The following is a 23,256-nucleotide window of genomic DNA, read 5'->3' as shown; positions in this document are numbered from 1 at the left end:
ACACACTGAAGGTAATGTTGCCTTGGCTTCTGCCTCATCTTAGCACACTGAACAGAGCAAAGGAGACCTGTCAAGCTGGCCCCAGGGAACCCACAGTGACTTACTCCAGGGACATTTATAGCGAGGCTGTCGTCCTTTGCTTTAGAAGAAAAAAACTGCTCATGTCTGTCCCAGTTTCAGAGAGAGGCCGAGATTAGGATGCAGGTCAGACCCACTTCCAGAAATCCCAGATCCGTGTTACCAAGGCAAAGAGAACTGCTTCACTGGCTGGTCGGGAGGCTGGAGCGCTGCAGCTGTTAACAGTTGGTTTATGTAAATTTCCCTCCATAAATATTCCTTCTGCTCACAAATATGTCGGTCAAATGGCAAAACCCAGTAAATATCAGAAAGCACTGGCAAAATCGCCTAGAGACGTCTCTCAGATTCCAAATGCTTTCTTTATCTCCGTAGCCATCTTTTCTGCCAGTCCCTAAAAATGCTGAATCAAAAACCAAAACCAGGCGGGCATGGTGGCGCACGCCTTTAATCCCAGCACTCGAGAGGCAGAGGAAGGTGGATTTCTGAGTTCAAGGCCAGCCTGATCTACAAAGTGAGTTCCAGGACAGCCAGGGCTACACAGAGAAACCCTGTCTCAAAAACCAGATTTAAAAAACAAAAAACCAGGCTGGATACCAAGCCGCAGCAATGACTTAGAACTGGTTTCCACCAAAGGCCCATTTTATTATAAAATGGATACAAGTAAGTTAATCCACTCCTGGAAAAAAAGCATGAAAAGATGGTAACATCTATCGTAAGTACTATGTCTGCAAAATGTGTGCATGACTGTCACTGGAATATCCAGGACTTGCTTTCAGGAAGGCAACAGCCTAAAGAAACGGTGGCTGTCACACAGCACCTGAACACACTTCACTTCTGCTCACAGCCCACCTAAACTAGGATACGGACCGTAATCTTTTGTACCTAGCGGAGGAACAGCAGATATACAGCAGAAGCTCTCACAGGCTGTCATCCTGCTCAGGTGAATAAAATCACACGCACCACGGTCAACTTCCCCCGAGCCAGCCTTCACTTCAGGGGTGGGTTGTGCTCAACTAATGTAACCCTTGGAGTGCTACAGGAGACGGCGGCCAAGACAAGCTCAGAGGCCCGTCAGAAATTCATCACAAACCCGAGGCACCTTGCGCGTGTTGTCTGCAGTCACAAAGCTTTATTTTAAACTGTGAATTCCCCAAAGATTAAAGTTCAAAAGTTAAAAGTGAAACAGAAGAATATAAACTGCTATCACTGTGCATATCCTTGTCCTTCTAACTGGCTGAAGTTGGTTTCTTCTACTGACGGCAGACAGGATGGCACTGGGCTAGAAATCAAAGGGCCTTGTGCTACTGTGGCGCTCAGATGCCTTCCTCGGACCCGCCTGTGACTCAGCCATTCGATGCGCCTCTGATCTAAACTGCCCAAGGGCTACCTAGTAGTCTTCTCGGGAAGTATTATTGAATAATATGGTGACCCTGCTCACTGGAATAGCACCTGTCACTGGTGACTCTGCAATGCAATGACTTGTTAAGTGATAAACAATTTCATCTCCACTTGTTACTCTCCTGTCTCCAAAACACAAAACCACCTTGGTCAAATCCCCCGCTGGCTACTACTTTGCAAAGTTAATTCAAACGGGAGGAGCAGAAAAGTTAATTCAGGCTTCAGACAAAGCTCTTCAGCATTTGAAGGCCACGTCTGGGCCATGATAAATTACCTAGTTATCTACACAAACTCTACCACACAGCCTAGACTTGGGGAGAGGGGGCCCGTCGGAGGAGGGGGAGAAGCCCGCTCGGAATACTCTGCATGCCACCCCAAACTCGTTCCTGGCCACACTTTATTCTTTGCCTTGTTTCACTTTCCCTTGGTCATCCACTTTCTTAATGGCTGCCTGGATGGCCTCCTGGTTGCCCAGGAACTGGTGAGGCCCAACAGCACGCAGGTTCTCATCCAACTCCAGCAGAATCGGAACTCCAGTGGGCAGGGTGATGTTGATAATATCCTCATCTGAGATACCTGTCTCGCAGGAGAGAAGAAACGAGGTGTTAGACAAACTTGGCAGGATGGTCTGTGTAACTGTCGGACCACACATTGAACGTATCCCATATCAACCGTGAATCCAAAACCAGGGGGGGCCACACCTATAGTTCCAGAACACAGACACATAACAGAAGAGAGAGATTAGACAGAGTGCTAGGTCTTGGAATTGAACGTTCCTTCGGAGGCGACCTGTTCCTGGCTGTTTCTTATCCAAACCGAAGAAAAGAAAACAGACAACTGTCTTCTGAATGCTAGTCTTAAAATGAGGGCTTTTCATTAAGCACTGAATCTAACTAATTCACTTGATTAGAATGTGGTTAATTTTTCAATACTTATTGGGTTTGGAGGAAGCACAGCTCAGGGGTCTCAGGAAAAAACTTTATAGGATGCCTATAAACAAGGCCTCTTTCTCCTACTGCCCTTAACATCACCAGAGGAAGGTGTGGGGGGGGGGGAGGGAAAGAAGATCACATGTAAAACTTTTTAATATAAGATAATTACAGATAATCCATCTTTGACTACAGGAGTAGGGATGGCAGTAGTGGCTGTGGTTGTAAAATTTTATTTTTACAACTGCTTTTAACTTAAACAGCTAAAATCCTGGCAACACTCTACAGGATAGTACTCCTCTAGGCACTTAATACGTTCTGTGTAAATAACGCATGTATTCGCTACTACCACCCTATGGGGAGATAAGCTATCACCTTCCCCAAGTAATGAGGTATGACACAAAGAACTTAAGATTTCACAGAGTATGACAGGGCCTGGATTCAAGTCTGGATACCTATGCCTACGAAAATCTGAGTTCAAAACACACGGAGAAAGAGAGCCAGAGACCAGCACATTGAAAGGCAACTGAAAGTGTTCGCATCGTCTACTGTAAGAAGACATGCCACACTTTTCCAGACTTGTAGACTCTAACCATTGGGCTCTCCTCTGCACTAATGGCAAGGAGCTAGGTGCAGTTCTGAGCAGGGGGTAAGCGTTTACCTTCACTTGGCGGTGGCAGAATAAACAATTACCGGTTAGTTATAAATATGCCTTGCTGTTCTAATTAGTCACTAGTCAAAACTGTGTGCACCAGCTGAGAATCTTGGAATCATTGCCCTGGGTCCTTATTGATGAAATAGCTCTTTATTCTAATTTCATGTCTTAGGCCAAAAGAGCTACTATTGATGTCTATGTACAAACTACCCACATATGCACAGCTATGGAACAGAGGGGTTCCTAAATTTAGAAAACTGGGTTTCTTCTAAGCATACTGCCCCAGAGCCTCAACATGCTATGCAATGGATTTTAGGGAAGGGGCCTTCCTGAGCCTCCAACATTCCCGTATCTCAGCTAAGCATTCATAATCGGATATTCATATCCACTCATTCATAATCTCTCTCTGACCTTGCACTATGAAAGGGCTGTGGGGAGAAGACATGGCTTAGGTGAGAGTGATACAAGAAACAATGCAGCGCGTTGTTCCTTTCCCACCTGTGAATCCTCTTCTAGACAGTTTCCAAACAGAACATAGCCAACCCACTGCTGAGCCGCATGGAGCCCCTGCCTCACACAGTAATGTCACCCAAGATTGCCACCACAGTCCGAAGCTGGCAAGGATAAAGGCACTCGGCCCAGGCACTGGATGTTCAGCAGACATGACAGCCTTAGATTCTAAGAGCCTTCTGATTCCATCAGTGAGAAAGCTAGCTAGCTGGCTTTGCGGCAGCTACCACATGCCTCCCCTGGAGGAGGGCAGGATAGCTGGCCCCACAGCATGTGGAGCAGAGCCAGAGGACCACTGAGGGCTTGGAATCCACTGGCCTGACTCACTCCCAAGTCCAGGGAAAGCTCTGGAGGCCCTGGATCCCAACTCACTCAAATCCTCGGTAACCAAAGGCCTTTCACGCAAACAGTATTCTCTTGGCAGGCTTTTACCCATAGAGAACAACTTTATTATAAAAGGAGCGAGGACAGTCCCTTTCAGCACCAAAATCACTCTATTTAATTCTTAATAGACAAGAAAAGCGAAGAGTAGTTCTCAACCTGGGGGGCCATGACCCCTTTGGAGATCATGTATCAGATATCCTGCATATCCGATATTTACAATTCGTAACTGTAACAAAATTACAGTTATGAAGCAGCAGTAAAAATAATTTTATGGTTGGGGGTCACCACAGCATGAGGAACTGTCTTAAGGGGGTCACAGCATTAGGAAGGTTGACAGCCCCTGCCTTAGAGGCATGGGCAACATGGGGACACTGAGGGATGTTTCTACTCAGCTGCAAGGCAAGGCCCATTCTTTATGTTTCTAATCAGCAAGCACACTGCACACTGAACTGAAAGGAACGATTTACAGATTTATCTGATCCATATATATCTCCTCTACATAAACCCATTCATAAGTTGACAGCTAGTGAAAAGGTCTATGCATGACTAAAGTCTGACAGGAGACATAGGACTGTGTGGATATCTATCAGCACCTCACAGGCTGCTGCAGACAAGGTCTGCAGCTAGTGACCCTCCTTAAGTTCTAGAACACAGGACCTCTAGGAAGACTAAGCATTGCATGTCTAACCAGCCTTGCACTGGAAAACTTAGCTAGGGCAATAAGTAAGAAAGTGAACTAACAGCCACCTAGAGTAGACAAGAAATAGAACTATCTGCAGATGACAAGACCAGCACCACCCTCCACACAGGAACACGGAGCAGGGACAACTCTAGTGTAAGCAAGTGAGGTCACTCTCAGGCCCCACCATCAGTACAAACACCAACAGGAGAGTGAAATGACTCACACAATCCTAGTCACAGTAGTCTCAGAATCAGAATGAATTTTAGCCAAGAAAGGAAACAATGTAAGGGCATAGGATTTGAACTATCTCGATTCAAAGAAATCCGACATGTATGACTAGAAGACTTAATATTAAGATTGTGGCTCAGTCTGTAAAGTGCTTCCCATGTAAGCAAGACCACCTGAGTTTGAATCCCCGACACCCAGTGAAAATGCTGCAGATGGCAGGATGTGTCTGTGACCTCGGTGCTGGAGGGATGCGGACGAGCTGATCCCCAAGGTCACTGACTGGCTGCCTCAAACTGTCCAGTTCCAAGTGCAGTGAGAGACACTGCATCGAAAAATAAGGTAGGGAGCAAAAGAGGAAGACACCACGAGTTGACCTCTGGCTTTTACACACACACACACACACACACACACACACACACACAAGATGTCAATTTTTTCTAGGTTAATGTATAGGCCCAACATAATCCCTAACAAAACTTCAGCTCTTTTTATAAAAGTTGATACAACCTCAAACCTCACAGAGATCCGAAGCACTCAGGAAAGTGAAGAGAGAGGATAGTGTCCTTTAGTACCAAAATCACTCTATTTAATCCTTAATAGACAAGAATGCACCGTGTCAGCTCTCAAAATTTCCTATGGAGCTCTAGACTGCGGAGAGTGCCGTCCTCGCAGATGCTACACGGCTCTCACAGTAAGGACTGACAACAGATCAGCAGGTGAGAAGTGAGAGCAAAATCAGCCTTCACAGTTTCAATCAACTAATTTCCAACACGTGTATTGAGGCAAGTAAGAGCAAGAGGGGTAACCTTCTCAACAGGACACGCACACACATGCACACACAGGCACATAGGGAGGAGCAAAGTCCTTGAATTAGGGCAATGGCTTCTTAGACAACACGAAAGCACAGCAACAGAAGAGAAGAAAAATGAAATCTGTGTATACAATTTTCAGGTTCAAAGGGCACCGTTGAGAAGATGAAAAGACACTGCAGAGAGTAGGATAATTTTGTTTATTTTTATAAAATCATAGGGACGTGTATTAAGACTACACAAAGAACTGCTATGCCTCAAAATTAAGACAGTGTCGGGGAGCTGGCTCAGTGGCTATGAGCACTTACTGCTCTTCCAAGTTCAGTTCCCAATACTCACTTGGCAGTTCATGACCACCTGAAACTCCAGCCTGAGGGGATCCAACACCTCAGAATTCCCTCAGTACACACGTGGACTGGGACTGAAGCCCAGGGACAGTGCTCGCCTCGGATGCACAGGACCCGGGATTCCATCCCCAACACTACCAAGAATGTAGCTTTTAGAAATAAGATCTTCATGAGAAAGATAAAAGGAGACACGAAAAGATGAGTGGCAGTGAAATAACAGGCAAAAGATCCGAGCAGACATTTCTCCAAGGATAAACCAGAAAGCACTGGCAAGGACGACCAGCAGCCCTGGCCTTTCCGGAGATGCAGTTCCAGCCCACAAGATGATGCCCGTTCGTGTCAGTGAGGTGAACACAGCAAAAAGGCAGGTTATCAACAAGCATTATCAAGGATGTAGGGAAATTATAAGTATAATACAGGATGAAATCAGGAGGTCAGAAGGCTATAGCTTCTTGGGGAAACAGTCTGAAAATACCTCAGGCATATGTCTAAGAGAAATAGAACATATGTCCATATCAAAAGTAATATATAAATCTCCACAGCAGCATTACAGATAATAGCCAAAATACAGAAGCACTGAGATGCCTGCCAACTAGTGAGCAGATGAATGTGATTGGGCAGGACGATGGGATATTATTTGAACAGGGATGAAACACTGGTATATGTTATTAATATGGAAAACACTGTAGTAAGTTTTGTTTTTAAGTGCTGGAATATAGCTTTCAGTAGTGCTTGCATAAAGCCCACAAGGCCTTGGGTTCTGTTCCCAACAATAAGTAAGTGGCTTTTAAAAGGCCAGTCACGAAAGACTGCTTATTGTATGAATCCATCAACAGAAAATGTTCAGAGCAGAGAAGCCCATAGTGACTCAAGTGGATTAGCAGCTGCCCAGGGCTGGGAGAACCAAACACTGCCACTGGAGGAGCAGTTTCCTTTGGGAAAAAATTAGAAGAATCTATCTACATTTGAATCAAGCTAAGTATACCTTACATATTTTATCATTATTTCTTACAATAAAGACATTCTTAATCCTTTCTTCTAGTTTTCTGAGCAATCTTGAACATAACTGAGCTGCTGCCATCCTCCCTGCATCAGAGTAGAGCACCGATTCCCACAGTTCGAGGCCACAGACAATCAGAGGAGTAGGAGGCAACGTGCATCAGCTATGTACAGACACCATCTGCTTCACACCGGGACTTGAACATCGACCTACAGATTTTTGTTAACTGCAGGGATGTCTGGAACCATCTTCTACAGTTACTTAAGGACAACTAACTACACACTAAAAACCACTCTCAGGGGCAGTAGTTACATGTGGATTTTAGCTCACTACAGCTCTTAACAAAAATACTAAGCAGATCCAAAAGGCCTGTTCAAGTCTCAAGGCTTTTAAGTCTATAAAAACTGAACTGTCCTTACACTCAGTACTTAAACCCTGGTCTTCTGCATCGTCTACTGCTGTTTCTAAACACTGAAGGTGAAAGAGAATGGCTGGGTGCTAACTGGACATCAGGCCCAATGTTCTCACAGGAAACAGGGAGGAGCAAGTCTGCCTGAGCTTAAGACAGCTAAGCCCAGGAAGCAGACGGCAGGGTCTAGAGGTCATCTGTGTGATCTCAGAAACAGGTTCTAGGTTTGCATCGGGAAGCTGGGGTGCATCGCAGGGGACTCAGTGGTTTGGCTGAGTCGATGCAACAGGAGCCAGCAGGCCAAGTCCTTGCCCAAGGCTTGCTTTTATTTAATGACTCATCCCTGTGTGAGTCCACTAAACAAAGGCCTCCAGACTATAGCATGCCACTAACAGAAAGAGAACTTAAAAAAAAAAAAAGTTTCCAATGAAGCTAACATTCTATTTTAATAATGCCTCAAGCTATTCACAGAGTAAACTAATTACTTACAAATTCTTAAAATGCTTAGACTGGTTACTAATCAGTCAATGAGACCTAAGCAGCTGACATTTTAAAATAGCAAATTAAGAAAACCACAGGGAAGCCATTGCTTGTTACTAAAAGTTGGCATATACTAAATGCTTCATCCTAGGAAAGCTAAGTAAACAGAACTTCCCTGCTGCACTGCCCCAAACCAAACCAGCAAAAGATGCTATGCATTATACTCTTAAAAATCCATCCACTGGGCCACCAAACAGAAGCAAAAATGTGTAGTCAGGTATCACACCTCCTGCCTGGGAACCAGCTCAGCTTTTGATTTATTGATTTATTGATTTGTTTATTTATTTAAATCACTAGGTCTCATGTAGCCCAGGTTAACCTTAGCCTCACTTCGTAGCTGAGGATGACACAGAATCTCCGATTCTCCTCTTTCCACCCCCGGACGCCTGCACCACCACACCCAGTTTTATGCGGTGCTGTTGATCAAAAGGCAGGGCTTCACACATTCTAGCAGACCACCACCCCAGTCTCCAGTTCACGTTTAACCGAGTCCAAGAGCGCCTTTTTGGCACCAGGTTCTTCTTTCCATCACAGTCCCTCTGAAGCCGTCTCTTCACTTTACACCTGGTGTCTTCAGCGTTTAACTATGTGGCACGGCTTGCCTTGAACTGGAAATTTTCTACCCCAGCCTCTGGAGGGCCGAGCCTACCACAGGCAAGCACCGTAATACCTAGAGCATCTTTAATTCTCCAGTCTCTATGCAGGAGCTTCTCAAAATCCACTGCAACCACTGGAAATGATGGAAGCACTTCAAATAAGAAAGAATGAAAGTTTAGGAGAAAACCATGCGAGTAAATTCATACACCAAATGGGAAACTTAAATAACTTATTTTCTACATGCAGGAGTAGCTTCAGAAAGTCAATTTGCAGGCCGGGCGTGGTGGCACATGCCTTTAATCCCAGCACTCAGGAGGCAGAGGCAGGTGGATTTCTGAGTTTGAGGCCAGCCTGGTCTACAAAGTGAGTTCCAGGACAGCCAGGGCTACACAGAGAAACCCTGCCTCGAAAAACCAAAAAGAAAGAAAGAAAGAAAGAAAGAAAGAAAGAAAGAAAGAAAGAAAGAAAGAAAGAAAGAAAGAAAGAAAGAAAGAAAGTCAATTTGTACCTGCTGCACTCCTTCTAAGTCATGGTAACAAACTAGAACACAGGACACTGTACTTCAACCACAATGCCCCACCCAACACCTCTGGGAGAAGCACTTGAACAAATCCTGGCTTCTGCCAGAATGAGAACTCTGCTCTGTGACTCCAGCTCTCCAGGCTGTGCCTCACCATCCTTACAAGAATATAATCAGTATCTGTGCATCTGTGAGCAGCGCTTTCGAAGGTTGCCTGCTAGGAGGCACAAAATATGGAGATATATGGTCCGTCAAATACATTAGGCATGTCACCACCGGATCTACCAAGAATGCACTCTTTACAAGTGACTGCAGGTTATAAGGAATAAAGGCTAACGATTCCACAGCAACAGGCTTTTGCATGAGAGCACTCCAAGGAAGGTCATGTCAGATGTGCATTTTGGGTGACATTTCTGAAAGATCAGAAGGGACACATAAGATCCATCGTAGGCAGGACCTTGTGTGTCTCACTCATTCATGTGTACTCTAGCCCCTGGGCCAAAAGCAGGACTTGAATCACCGGGCCCAGGGCATACAGTTGAACTGAGTGAATTCTAACTTTCTTGGCTTTCACGTCTAGTCTTGATTGTTGAAGCCTTGATTAAAGACTTTTCTCATTATGAACTGAGCAAGAAAAGAGGTGTGGGAGGTGCATTTAAACAGTTCTTAGCCTGGAACAAAAGAGTTGTTTATACCTAGTGCTAATCAAGCAAACAGCACAAATGTGTTCTGTGTGTTCTTTGGCTTTTCTCTACACTGCCTACAAATCTTTTAGCAGCAGGAAATGGGGAAAAGAAGCACTCAGGGACACAGGAGGAGTTGCTACAGGACGAAAGGAAAGCCCATATTTTGGGATTAAAAACAAAAAAGCAAAAACACCACCCAGCTTCAGTGAACCTGGTAGCAGCCAACTGTGAGACCCCCACCCACCCCTCTTTGTCCCCACTGGACCTATGGGACAAGAACTCTGTGTATTCTTCTATTATCAGTAAGGGCTGAAAGAAGAGACTGTCCATTACAGGTGACCATACAAGTAAATTTAATTTTAGGTTTTTAAATTTTTAGTTTCACATACATACAATTAAAAGATAGCCTGGATACGGCAGTGCCGTATCCAGGGATCCATCCCATAATCAGCTTCTAAACGCTGACACCATTGCATACACTAGCAAGATTTTGCTGAAAGGACCCAAATATAGCTGTCTCTTGTGAGACGATGCCGGGGCCTAGCAAACACAGGAGTGGATGTTCACAGTCAGCTATTGGATGTATCACAGGGCTCCCAATGGAGAAGCTAGAGAAAGTACCCAAGGAGCTAAAGGGATCTGCAACCCTATTATTGGAACAACATGATGTACTAACCAGAACCCCGGAGCTCTTGTCTCTAGCTGCATATGTATCGAAAGATGGCCTAGTTGGCCATCACTGGAAAGAGAGGTCCATTGGACTTGCAAACTTTATATGCCCCAATATAGGGGAATGCCAGGGCCAAAAGAATGGGAATGGGTGGGTAGGGAAGTGGGGGGCGCTATGGGGGACTTTTGGGATAGCATTGGAAATGTAATTGAGGAAAATATGTAATAAAAATATTAAAAATTAAAAAAATAAATAAATAAAAGATAGCCTGGGGAAACCAAAGAAAGCAGGGTATTAAATACTGAAACCTGATGGCAGGGTAATAGCTGCTGCTTTAAAATTAAGCGAGAGAGGTATGTATTTACCATTCAGTTTTAGTTAACCTTTCATTCACTATAATTTACCAAATTTATTCACTTGAATCATTTATAATTTAAATAATGTATTCAAATAATTATAATTTAATTTATTTAGTTAAATTACAGTTAAAATCTTACGCTATTTAAGAATAAAGGCTACTATAGATTTTGTAGGCTTGCTCAGCTCCACCACTAAGCGATTATTTGTCTCTCAGGAAAGAGGGCTTGAACTCCATGATTCTGAAAATATCCTACTAAATGCCAAAGGTGACAAACACCTCAGCCGCCACTGGCAGCCAGCTCTAGCTGACCTTTCCTCTCATTTCTCTCATTTCACGTCACCTTGTGTCTGACTTGCTGTGAGTGCAGCTGTGTACACTTCTCCAGGGACAGAGTCCAAGTCTTACACAAATTTCTTGCCGCCACTCTTTATCCCTGTCTTGCATCTGCCTGATCCTGTGCTAAACCCAGACTAAACAACCTACTTCCTCTGGCAAGGTGCAGACCACATCCAACACTCAGTTAGGTACTCCGCTTTTCCTTCCGTGTGGACCGGCAGGAAACAAACAGGAAGCGACTATGCCAACCACAAGAAACAGAAACACACGCCTGTCTGGAACTGTGCACAACAGGTTGCTTTTAGCTCTCCCTCGGGCATTCAAAGTTCTCTTGCAGCGTTATGAGAAGCACAATGAGCCTGTCAGGGGCGAGATCTGCTTTAACCTGGACTTACTGACAAAATTGTAGGCAATTATTTATGGTTCTAAAAACCAGTGAAGGAGTCCCTGGGGGGATTTTCTTACTGTATAGTATCCCATGCCTTGTTTGTCTTCTGAAAGTATTAAGCATTCTCAGATTAAATGTAAATCGATCTCAAGATTGCAAACATAATATAAATAAGTTACTAGGCAGGTTACAGACCAGGCTCAGCAGACAGGGAGCCTGTCAGAGATGCTGTCACAAGGCTTCTAAAGTGGTGATCCTCGGGTAAGAATGTTAGCTAACTTCTAACCAGTAACATTGTCTTCAACTGTATTGCTCACACACGTTGACTCCAAGAGGTTCATAACCTACTTCTAGACTTACTAGATGATGTTAGAAGCACAGAGATGGGTATGGGTGTGTGTATGGGTGTGTGTGTGTGTGTGTGTGTACAAGTGGAAAGAGCAGATGAAAGCATAAGGCTATAGAATATAGTGACAAATAAGAGGTCATCAGTCTAGGATTGAAAAGCCATTAGAAGGCTTCACAACCTGTATAAGTAACACTGGCAAGGCTAACAAAATACATGGTTGGGCTAGGGTGCAGCTTGGTGACAGGGCACTGGTCTGGAAGGTGTGAGCTTCTTGGGTCAATCCCCAGCACCATAAAACTAAAAATACACACAAACTCCTCCAGCATCTTCTGTGTAACATCTCATGAAGAAGGACTTTGGAGGGTGGCCCTGGGCTGCTGATGGCTTAGACACTGAAGAGAGTCGGCACCACACAGCTCCAGAAGACTGAAAAAGCCGTAACAATGCCCACTCGAGTTTTCAAGACACAGGGAGGTGTGTTCATCTAATTCCACTGTGTGTATGTGGAGGGAGCAGATGGAAGCGCATGGCTATAGAATATGGTGGCAAATAGGGGTCCTGGGATTGAATCCCACTCAGACGAACACTCTGTGGAACACAAACTAAGGTCCTGATTAAGGGCACTTCACTTACTGACTACACTGAATGAAGCAGGTCTCTTCTGAGGCACCATTTTCACCACATTAACACTAAAGCGCCTGCCAGCCAGCTCCGTTAAGTTTTGCCTATAAAGGTGTAGGCACCTGCAGTGACGATACCCAAGAACCTGGCCTCCCCTGACCCCGAGTCGCCTTGCAGACATGCAGCCTGCCTCTGCCACTCGGCTCTGCTTGGTCCTTGTAGCTCGGTTCCCTCCCACGTGCCACATGCGTGGGCCGAAGCGGTATGCAGCATTCTCTGCTGAGGTTTCTTCACCTAGCATGTTGTGACGGATTCATCCACGGTACTGGGGTGTGAAAAAGCTTGCTTGTTTTAATTAAAGCAGCTCGTCAAGCCTCCTGATCAGTGACTGATCCCATGAAATAAAGAAATAGGATTTGGAGACAGTAAACAACAGAGTAAAACCCAATATTGAGCTACTGCTTTCCAGAGAGCTAAAAGCCACATTCAGGTTTCTACGTGAAACAAGATATCTGTGTAAAATGTCTAGGACTATGCTTGGCAGGAAGCATGAGCTCCAAAAACAGCCTCTTTGTACAGCTGTGCCAGGGAGTGCCACTCACAGGCCGCAGTGTTACAATGGCGGCAATAACCAAAGACTCATTTCCCCCAGGGAGTGCCATTCACGGGCCACAGTGTTACAGTGGTGGTAATAATTAAAGACTCATTTCCTTGTATTAAATTACCTTTTTAAAAAATGGTCGACCTGCTAGGGATGCTCTTGACTCCGCTGCTTACACTGTAATGTTCTGAATAAAGAATAAGCAGGAAAAGAGCCATTCTTCAGGGGAAAACTTAAAATGAAAAAAATCCTGCTTGCAATCCTGCTTAGAAGCTGAGTCAATTGGACTTGGGGCAGAGTTGACAATTCTGACTGAAGGCTGTGGTCATGGTGGCCAAGCCATCGGAGGCCTTCTTGGATTTTTTTACACCACCCTGGGTCCTGTCTTCTAAGCACAGCCAGGATCTGACTGCAGTAAGGCCGCAGCACCAAATACACGAGAAGTTTAAAAAGCATCCTAAAGTCAACACTTGCACAGCTGACGTACACAGATGCTGCCCCTGTGGGCAGCAGAGGGCAGGTGAATGCTGTGAGCATATTAAAGAACAATATTATAATTCCTTAACTGGCGTCACCACTATCCCCACCTCTGAGTTAGTTCTTAAACAGTTAAAGTAGTTTTATAATTGGTAATGTGTGGTTTAAGGAGAATACAAGGGAAAGTTCCCCAGGTCCTTAAAAGCCTCTATTTTATGGGGGACACTTTTATATAAATATGTATTCCTGTAGAAAGCATGAGTTGGAATCAGATGCATCTACAACAAGCATTTTTTACCTTTTTTTTTTTTTTTTAAATCAATGTAAGTTTGGCAACTTTTGTGAATACAGGAAGTATGCATTGCAAAGACTGTTAATTTTAATGAATTCTGGTTAGTCATTAAGTCTAAAGACATCCATACAGTAAAGTGACTTTGTCATTTACTGGCTGATCTGTGGTAACTCTAGAAGTAAAAGGTGGTAGTAATTACATCAAGATAATTTGTATCCATCAGAAATGGGTCTTGTGAGGCAGACAACTACAGAATGTACACTAGCAATGTGGTAAATTTTCATAATAAACATACATATTGTAAGCTCTGATTCCTCTGAGAGTGTTGAGGTGTCCCTCCCACCCCCTACCAAAGTAGAAGAGAGTCATTCAATTTTTTTTTTTTTTTTTTTTTTTGGAGAAAAGGTAGCTTCTAAAGTCAATGGAATATTTTATTAAATAGCACAGAAAACCCTATAAACTTAACCTTCTTAAGATTCCACATACAAGACCACAGGCCCAAGGGTGGTACTCCTATGCTGGTGAGTGAGTATGTCTATAACAAATTTTAAAATGCTGAAATCTCATCAAATTAATAGAGATGATATAGAAGAAACACTGTCTATCCTTCAGGACACCATTTCTTCAGATTCTGGGAAGATACCCATTAATTCTTCCTCGTGTGTTCAAAACCAAGGCTGCAATGAAGCTGGGTAATGCTACACCCCAGAGCCGTTATGCATTTGGATCGGAATTAATTTTGTTATTGTTGTACCCTCAGAAACCTTTCCGTGTTCCCAGACTTCCCACAGCCTCACCTTGTTACAGGGCCCTATGTCAGGATTCAATGGCGTATGGGTTTCTGACCCACACTTAAGAAGCTGTGCCAACACCTGGGCTTCAGACGAGTGGAGACAAGTGTGTTGAGCATTCCCAAAACAATATGTAAGTACTTTATGAAATAAACCAACCTATTTCACATACATAACTTCCTCATGTTAGGTAGGCAGCCCACAACCAAGGCAAGGTAACATCAAAGAACTCCATGAATCTAACAGTGGTTCCAACAGGGGCAACTCCAGGCAAAAAAAAAAAAAAAAAAAGAAAGAAAAGAAAAAAAGCGGGGGTGGGGGGAGCATGTGCAAGAGCCAAAGCCAAAAGCTCCCTTTACACTTTCCTATGCTGCTGCCTGGTTACAGACTGATGTCTGTCTACCTGCATCTTCTGGCTTCTGCGCATTCATCCCCTAATGGGAAATCTCCCTCTCCCTTGCACCACACCCACCATTTCTACGCTCTAGCTCCTTTATACCTGCCTCTCGTTCCCTGCAGACATCTTCTACCCTTTGCCTTTCTCCTGACCCCAAGACTTCCTAAGGAAGTCTTTTCTTCTCATTTCAACTCCACTGCCTTAGCTCAGAATCACAAAATAAGACCATTTCCTAAGGTTATCTACAGTGATAATGACTGAAGTCATAAGATTATTTCAATTTTGTTAGCCTCTGAAAACTCACTGAATCCTATGTGGCCGACATTTAGGAAGGCATTCCAGAGTGCTGGAAGCAGTCTGTGGCCTAAGTTTGCTCCTTTCTGAGAAAGCCCTGGAAGTCCTTTTCTGTCTCAGCAGTCAAAGCTAAGCTTTTGCCTTTCTGATTATATATTCATTATCTATGTACATCTGTGTTAGTATCACTTCACTATACTTGCCCTGAGCCATTCTTCATTATAACAACATGCCCTTTTTATTTTTAATTTCACTGAATTTTATATTATTAATAAAATATAATTCACATATAAGCTATCCATTTAAGGTGTACATTTCAATAGCTTTTCAGACATGTGCAGAGTTGTGCAACCATCATTATAATCAATTTTAGAACAGTTTCGTCACCCCGGAAGCAACTCAGAATCAAGTCACTCGCTGCCCTCGCAGACTCCAGGCGTCCCTAGTCCTGTCGGTATGCACGTGTTCTAAGTTCTGTCTTGAGATTTACACCTATTCTGGACATTAAGATCCATCTTCATTTATGTGTATGCATGTGTGGCTGCAAGAATGTGTGTGGGGGCCCTCAGATGCCAAGAGACATATCCAATCCCTTAGAATTGGAATGACAGGCTGCATAGGCGCTGGGAGATGAACTCGGGTCCTCTGGAAGAGCAGGAAGTACTCTTAACTGCCAAGTCACCCCTCCAGCCTCTACTCTGGACATCTTATAAAGAATCCTTTGTGCCTAGCTTTCCCACAATGGATTGACCTCACCATTCATCCAGTACAGTGCATATAGTACTTCATTCCTCTTCACTGCTGAGAAAACCTACTCCTCTGTGGCTAGAAAACACTGAATTTGCCCATTCGTTAGTTGGACATTTAAGTTGTTCTACTCTTTGGCTATTATGAATCTGCTGTTATTAAAGTTTGTAAACAAGTTTTAATGTGGAAATTTTCATTTCTCTTGGGTGTTGATTGAACTCTGTTCCTGGAGAGGGGGGAGAGGGAGAGGGGCAGGGGCGGGGACAAAGACAGGGAGAGAGATTGAAGCTTCAACCTCTAGGACCTCAGAATGTGGCCTTAGTTGAAAATCAAATCTTTAAAAGAAATAATCAAGTTAAAATGATGTCAGTGGGCAGACCCCACCTCAGTAGTATATATGAATGTTCCTACAACACAAAGAAATTTGGACAAGGACCCCTAACCCCACAGGTTACATGGGAAGAGGACAGGAATGATGTCCAAATACCAGGGAATAAATACCAAAGACTGCCAGCAATCGCCAGCACCTAGAGTTGTGAAGCTGGACATAAGGATAGCCCTGCCTATCCCTTCAAACTTACGACTTCTAGCCTCATAAAGTGAATTTCTGTTGTTTTAGGGGTCCTGCTCTGGGCCCTTCACAGCTACAGTAGGGCACTAACACAAGTGTGAGTGTGGGGTGGGGGTGGGGTAGTTGGTCTTGAGAGGAGTGCACTGGACCCCTTTAGGAAGCTGCACATTCTTGTCCAGAGCACATTACACTGCTTGACTGGATAGTTTTTTTTAAAAATTAATTATTAATACATTAAAATTTTCCCTTAATTGTAGACAAGATTTTTGGTTTTGTTTTGTTTTTTGTTTGTTTTTGAGACAAGTTTCTCTGTATAGCCCCTGGCTGTCCTGGAGCTTGTCTGTAGACCAGGCTGGCTTGCCTCTGCCTCCCAAGTGCTGGGATCAAAGGCATGCACCACCATCACCTGGCATGTCGACTTTTTTTTCAATGTCTAACCTCACCTCCAGCAGATATTTTCCCTTCACCTCTACCACGGTGATTGACTCCTTCATCACCAATGGTGAGGCCCTTTTCCTAGCTCCCTTACAAAGATCATTCACAAACAGTAAACCATCATGTGCTGCTAGGGGTGGGAGGCAGGGTGGGCATCTAGGGATACAGAACCATCTTCAAGAGCCGCATCCGTGTAGACGGGTGAGGAGTAGATAGTACTAAACAGCAGGGAAACTTCTTCCTCTTCTTTTTTTTTTTTTTTTTTTAGGGCTCACTCACCTAGCTAAAAGGAACCCCCTGAAGGAGTGGTATTTTCTTTGGGGAAGGGAGCCTGGCTAAAACATGATATAAGTACCATCTCTGTAAAAGAGGTTGCGTAGAATATAAATTCTGCCAGAATCATTGAAATTTAGATTTCAATTTGTTTTTCTAATAGGACCCTCAACTCCTTTGAACAATAAATAATTATAGTCTGTTAATGATACAGTTACATATAATTTAATCATATTTTGATTTTCCTGAATAATTAAGAATAGAACCTTATATATTCTTGAATAAGTAAGTTATATACAGACACAAAAGGATAACCACCATGGTTATCCGATAAACTCAGTAATAGCTGATAAAGCTTGTAGATTTCAAGACCTCTGCATGACTAGTGGATGTCAGGTATCTAAGTGATCAATCGAGTCTAGATAATGCCCTAACAATTAGAGCAAGCTAGCCATACAGTAAAATGTTCACAGTGCCATCATCTCCCAGAGACCCATCGCTCTGTGGTCAGCCACCTACCCCTGCTTTTCTCACAGAGCTTCAGCCCTTCCTATTCTGTAGGAAGACATGGTTGTACAAGAGTCAAAAGGACAGACGTGGGGGTGAGAGAAGGGGGAGCAGGAGTGAGGAACGTCACCCTCAGTCACTAGCACCCCAGAACGGAGAGCCCAGAGTCCTTGTGTTAGAACTCAACATCAAGTGACTGAAACAAACAGAAGCCCCTAGGCTTCTCCTTTAGCAGAGATTCTGAAAGAAGCCACATGTTTGATTTTCCTCCCCTCTAGCATTCTCATAAGCAGTGACTAAGCCTGGTCTGGAAAATCTGCAACTAAAGAACTGCTCAGGAAATCCACGTCTGAAAACAGAGCCACAATTGTTTGACATGGGAAGAAAATAGACGAAACTGGATTCTAGATAATTTACCTTAAAAGGCTAAAATAAACTTGTAAAATTGCTTCCTTTCTTAGCCTCTTCTCATTACAGCAGAGGGCAGGTGACCCCTCAGATCAGAGCTCTTTAAAGTGCAGAGCCCCCAGAGCAGCAGTTACCACCGTAAATGCTCAGAAATGCAAGGTCTTAGCTGTACCTCCCCAATTCTGAAACTCCAAAACCCCACCACTCTGTCACACTGAACTCCCTGCATGTGTCTGAAAGCCTCAGCTTCAGCCACAATGAGCACCAAGAACTACAGGAGTTCTGGTTTCTAGAACAATGGCTTCTTAAATATGAAGTGACAAGGGGCGTGAGGTAGGAGGTGCTACAGGGCAGCACACTGTGGCTCAGTTTCTAGAATAAGACCCAACCACAACTCTTAGCAAGCTCTGAAGCAGGACAGAAAGCAGGTACCTTCCAGATGTTTCAGGAGAGCTCGACTGCTATTCCCGTGAGCAGATATCAGAATGCTTTTGCCCTTTAAGATTTCCGGAGCAATCCTTTCCTTCCAGTAGGGAAGAAGTCTTTCCAGAACATCCTTCAAGCTTTCTGAACGTGGCAGTTGATCCAAGGGCACATCGCACACTTTGTACCTCCGGTCACTGTAGATCTCGTGGAAGTAGGGATGAGACTCCTCTATAGGAGGTGGGGTCACGTTGTAGCTCCTCCTCCAGAGCCTTACCTGCTCTTCACCATGATTCAAAGCCATTTTCTCCCTGTTGAGGCCAATCAAGGCTCCATAGTGACGCTCATTCAGACGCCAGGAGCTCTCCACAGGCACCCACTCCTGCCCCAGCTCTTCCAGGATCAGCCAGGCTGTGTGAATGGACCTGTTAAGGATGGATGTGAAGACAAGATCAAACTCGAAGTTGAGAGCTTTGAGCTGCCTCCCACAGTTCCGAGCCTCCTCCAGTCCGTCGCTGTTAAGCTTCTGGTCCACCCAACTACAGAATCGGTTCTCCTTATTCCATTGGCCCTCTCCATGTCTTAGTATAATAAGTCTGTGCTTGGACATGCTGGTGGCTGAACTACCCTGGGGTTCTCAATGGGATGATGTTCAAGAACAGCAGTATATCTAGAAAGAGAAGACAAAAAATACATATTATATTCCTCCCTCAAATGACTACCTAGTCACGGAGAACAATTATACAACAGCCAGTTTCTAAGATAAACTGGAATTCCTTTGAACAGTTTTGACATCAAACAGAACTGGTGATCATACACTTTGGCACACACAGAAACACTCTTCAGATAATTACAGACAACCTCATTGACTTAAATTTTCTGATGGCTAGATAGCATGTTAATTGCGTGACATAAAATGACAACACTCCGTTCTAATGGTGTGTTTCTACCCAAAGTAAGCAGTTTATGCTTATTAAGGAGAGGACAACATGGGGTGCGTTCTAGATCTCAAAACGAGTAGCTGGGAACACCCAGCTTCCAGCAGCTGACTTTACAATGAAAGCATCCTTCTCTCTTGGGGTTTTCAGTGTCTTTCCAGCCTTACCTCATTGTGGACATTATAAAACATGTTAACTCAATGAAGTACTGCATCTATGTCAAACATCTTTCTGACAGGCAGCAACCAGCTCTCTGATGCTACAGGCTCACAGATCATGGGTATGGGAAGACACTCATACCCTATATAAAAGGTATAGTTCGGCATTCAAATAAAGTTATAAATGCTATAAAGTGTCCTTAACAAGAAGAAATGAAGTAGTCACTGAAAGCAAATTTTCACCTGTTGTTGGCAGGAATAAATCCGGGTACAAAACAAGCTATCAACTGTAAACAGCTGAGAAATGCTGCCTGCAGGACCAGATTAACAGAAACAGGTCCTTGCGAGTGCAGGGAACCACACTGATAAGGGGCCTTGCCTCCTCCACCTCCTCCCCTGTCCTGCAGAAACTCTACTAACATCAGCCACATTACTGTGAGGAGAATCTACTAAAGTTGGACAAGCAACTCTAAGACAAGTCCGAGCTCCCTTATGCTGTAGCTCCTGCCTAGTCTGTCCCCGGAGAACCGGGAAAGCCGGCTGCATCCGTCCACCTCTGGAAGAGTGCTTCTCCACTGACACGCGATGCTCGGCTGGCTCTCTCCATCTCCACCCCAGGGTTTTTTTCCACACTGGGGAGCAAAGATTATATGAACACTGGGGCCTGCCTGGCTTCTGCATTCTTGGCAACTTCCAGTAACTGGAGATGTTCTGTCCTGCTTAAGCTGTGATTCACCCACAGTTATATAACAACCAGCGACAGAGTTCAGTGGACTCTACCTGGATTCTACTCTTTTTAAGCAATTCCTGGAGAGTCTGAAGGGGAAACACTCCAATAAGATAAGGCTTCAGGAGTAACTAGTGGTGACTGAGGTGGTTTGTAAGCAGCTGGAAGGCTACCAGGATTAGAATTCATTCTCTTTCTTGCTGAACATCAGGTTTGGCGTTTGGTGCATATGGAGCAGAGATGCACCGAGTGTGGAGAAGAACAAAGGCTTGGGAGGAAGCACCTCCCATGGCTGGGCTACTGCAGAGTGACAGCACAACACCTGTCCTCTTGGCCTTAGGGCCACTGAGGTGGCAAAGAGAGAAAGGGATGGAAGTCACCTGGGCAGTGCTTTGCCCGTGACTATGTCCAGGAAATAATCACATTGATAAAGGCCCAGCTTCACTTGGGAAAGACCAGCCAATGAGTTCATGTGGATGTGGATGGAACAGAGTTAGACCTTTTGCTGTGTATGGATGTTTCCCAGCGTGTATGGCTCTGGCTGGTACCACTAAAGCCCAGAAGAAAGTGACAGATCCCTAGAGCTACAGACAGTTGGTAGTCACTATGTTGGTGCTAAGAATAGAAACCAGGTCCTCTGGAAGAGCAGCCGGGGCTCGTAATTGCTGAACCATCTCTCCAGCCCCAAGAAAGGTATTTTTATGTTCTTGTTTTCAAAAGTCTCTATCAGCCAAGTAAGAGATGCTGTAAGCCCACTGAAAACCATATGCAATCTTGCAAATCATGTGTTTTGTTTTGTGGGTAAGAAATGAGAAGCATGCTATCAACTGTTCCTCTACTTCAGCCTTTAATTTGGCATGCCAAGTAAGAAGCCTCCAGGCTAAACAGAGAAGAAATTTTCCTTCAAATGAAGACCAGCATCTTCTTAGCATTAGCTGTTAACTTGACATTCAGAGTCACTTAGGAGATGAGCATGCCTGTGGGATGACCTTGACTGTGTAACTGAGGTTAGGAAGACTCAGCAGCTGTGTGTGTATTGGGGGTGGTGGTGCAGCGGGGGCACTCCCTGCCTGAGACCCAGGACTATATGAAAACGGAGAACACACACCGGTCAGATGCATTGCCTCGCTGCTCTCTGCCCTTGACTGTGGATGTGAAGTGGCTGCTGCTTCACATTCCTGCTGCCTTGATTTGCTTCAAGTGATGAACTGTAATTTGGAATCCTGAGCTAAATAAACCCTTTCTCCTTCAATTTGCTTTTATCTAAGCATTTTATCACATCATTGAAGAGGAAACGAAGATAGGCATGGGGACAAATTCTATAAGCAAAAACACTTCTCAGTCTTGGTTATAAATCAAGGGAACCAAACAAGTATCGATGGCATTAGCAGTACTCAGCCATCTACCACCAAGCCTCAGTACTCAGACACCTACCACCAAGCCTCAGTACTCAGACACCTACCACCAAGATCCAGTACTCAGACACCTACCACCAAGATCCAGTACTCAGACACCTACCACCAAGCCTCAGTACTCAGACACCTACCACCAAGATCCAGTACTCAGATACCTACCACCAAGATCTAGTACTCAGACACCTACCACCAAGATCCAATACTCAGACACCTACCACCAAGCTTCCCAGTGTCTTAATCTGCTACAACTTGCTTCCATGTTTTTGAAAAAAAAAAATTCTGATTTTCTTTTTACTGAAAATACACTGAACAGTACTACAGCCCCAAACCTATGCAAATACACTTTTTCCTTCAGACATACAGGAGGTGAACACAGGACACAGTACTAAACTAGAGCATCCATCTCAGATAAAAGAAACTTCCTATTCTCTTATTTGGTACAATTCATTTCCTATCTAACCAGCTGGCGAACATGTGCAAAGGCACTGTTGAGTTTGTTAGCTTTAAGACCCCTCTTAGCATCTGTTGAAGCTGGCCTGTCAAATGTTTAGCAACAGATATGAGACGCTGGTCAGTTTGACAAGTTCAAAGCTGGGGCTGCAAACTCAAACTGATGTGTGTAGGAGAGACCACTGGACGACAGGCAGGGCAAGAGTGCTGACTTCTGAGGGCTGTGTGAGTATTGGAGGCAACTCTTAGGAAGAGATGGAGCTTTTCTATAACCTGTGTCCTTTCTTCCTCAGCACAAGGCGGTGTGTGTGTATATGTGTCTACACAGCCATTTCAGAAAGTGTACTGAAACGCAGGAATACGGAGGGAAGCTTAGCTTGTCACTGCTGCAGATGAGCCTCGTCAGGCCAAGCAGGCATTGCAGCCTATGGAAAAGCTACTTTTGTAACTAAGACCATGTTCCTTCCCTCCCAAATTCGAATCCATTCCCTTAAAACCTCAGGCTTCATTTTCACTTCATTTTGTTTGGGAAAAGCCACCAGCCTGCAGCTGGTTCTTGTGGCTGCTGTTTTTAATCTCTCAGCAAGTTACTGACACCAAAGTTAGGCACTGATTTTTCAATCAGTAGTTTACGATCAAAAAAGTCTGCATAGGTTAATTGGATTATTATTTCCTAGAGTTTCTTCCTTTCATTGTTTATTTAATGAGTTTATTTAACGTGTTCTGCCTGAATGTCTGCCTCTGCACCACATGCAGTATGCCTTGGTGCCCACAGAGACCAGAAGAGGGCGTCAGATCCCCAGGTCTGGAGTTAGACACAGCTGTGGGCTGCCATGTGGATGCTGGGAACTGATC

At 44.3% G+C, this 23,256-nt stretch overlaps 1 protein-coding gene across 1 annotated transcript in view; it reads right to left on the bottom strand.

Annotated features, from left to right (window-relative positions):
* Positions 1–1,182: 1,182 nt before the first annotated feature.
* The window catches only part of Bpgm (bisphosphoglycerate mutase), a 29,370-nt gene continuing 7,296 nt past the window's right edge, over positions 1,183–23,256 (bottom strand). Inside the window, exons 2-3 of the mRNA XM_021164846.2 lie at positions 18,723–19,383; positions 1,183–2,052 (exon numbers count right to left, since the gene is read on the bottom strand). Coding sequence (XP_021020505.1) covers positions 1,874–2,052; positions 18,723–19,323 — 780 coding nt within the window. The 5' untranslated portion in view covers positions 19,324–19,383 and the 3' untranslated portion in view covers positions 1,183–1,873. The remainder of the gene's footprint in view (positions 2,053–18,722; positions 19,384–23,256) is intronic.

Source organism: Mus caroli, chromosome 6, assembly GCF_900094665.2.
Source record: "Mus caroli chromosome 6, CAROLI_EIJ_v1.1, whole genome shotgun sequence".
NCBI lineage: Eukaryota > Metazoa > Chordata > Mammalia > Rodentia > Muridae > Mus > Mus caroli.
The sequence above is the reverse complement of the archived record's forward strand: the minus strand, read 5'-3'. Positions and strand labels throughout refer to the sequence as shown.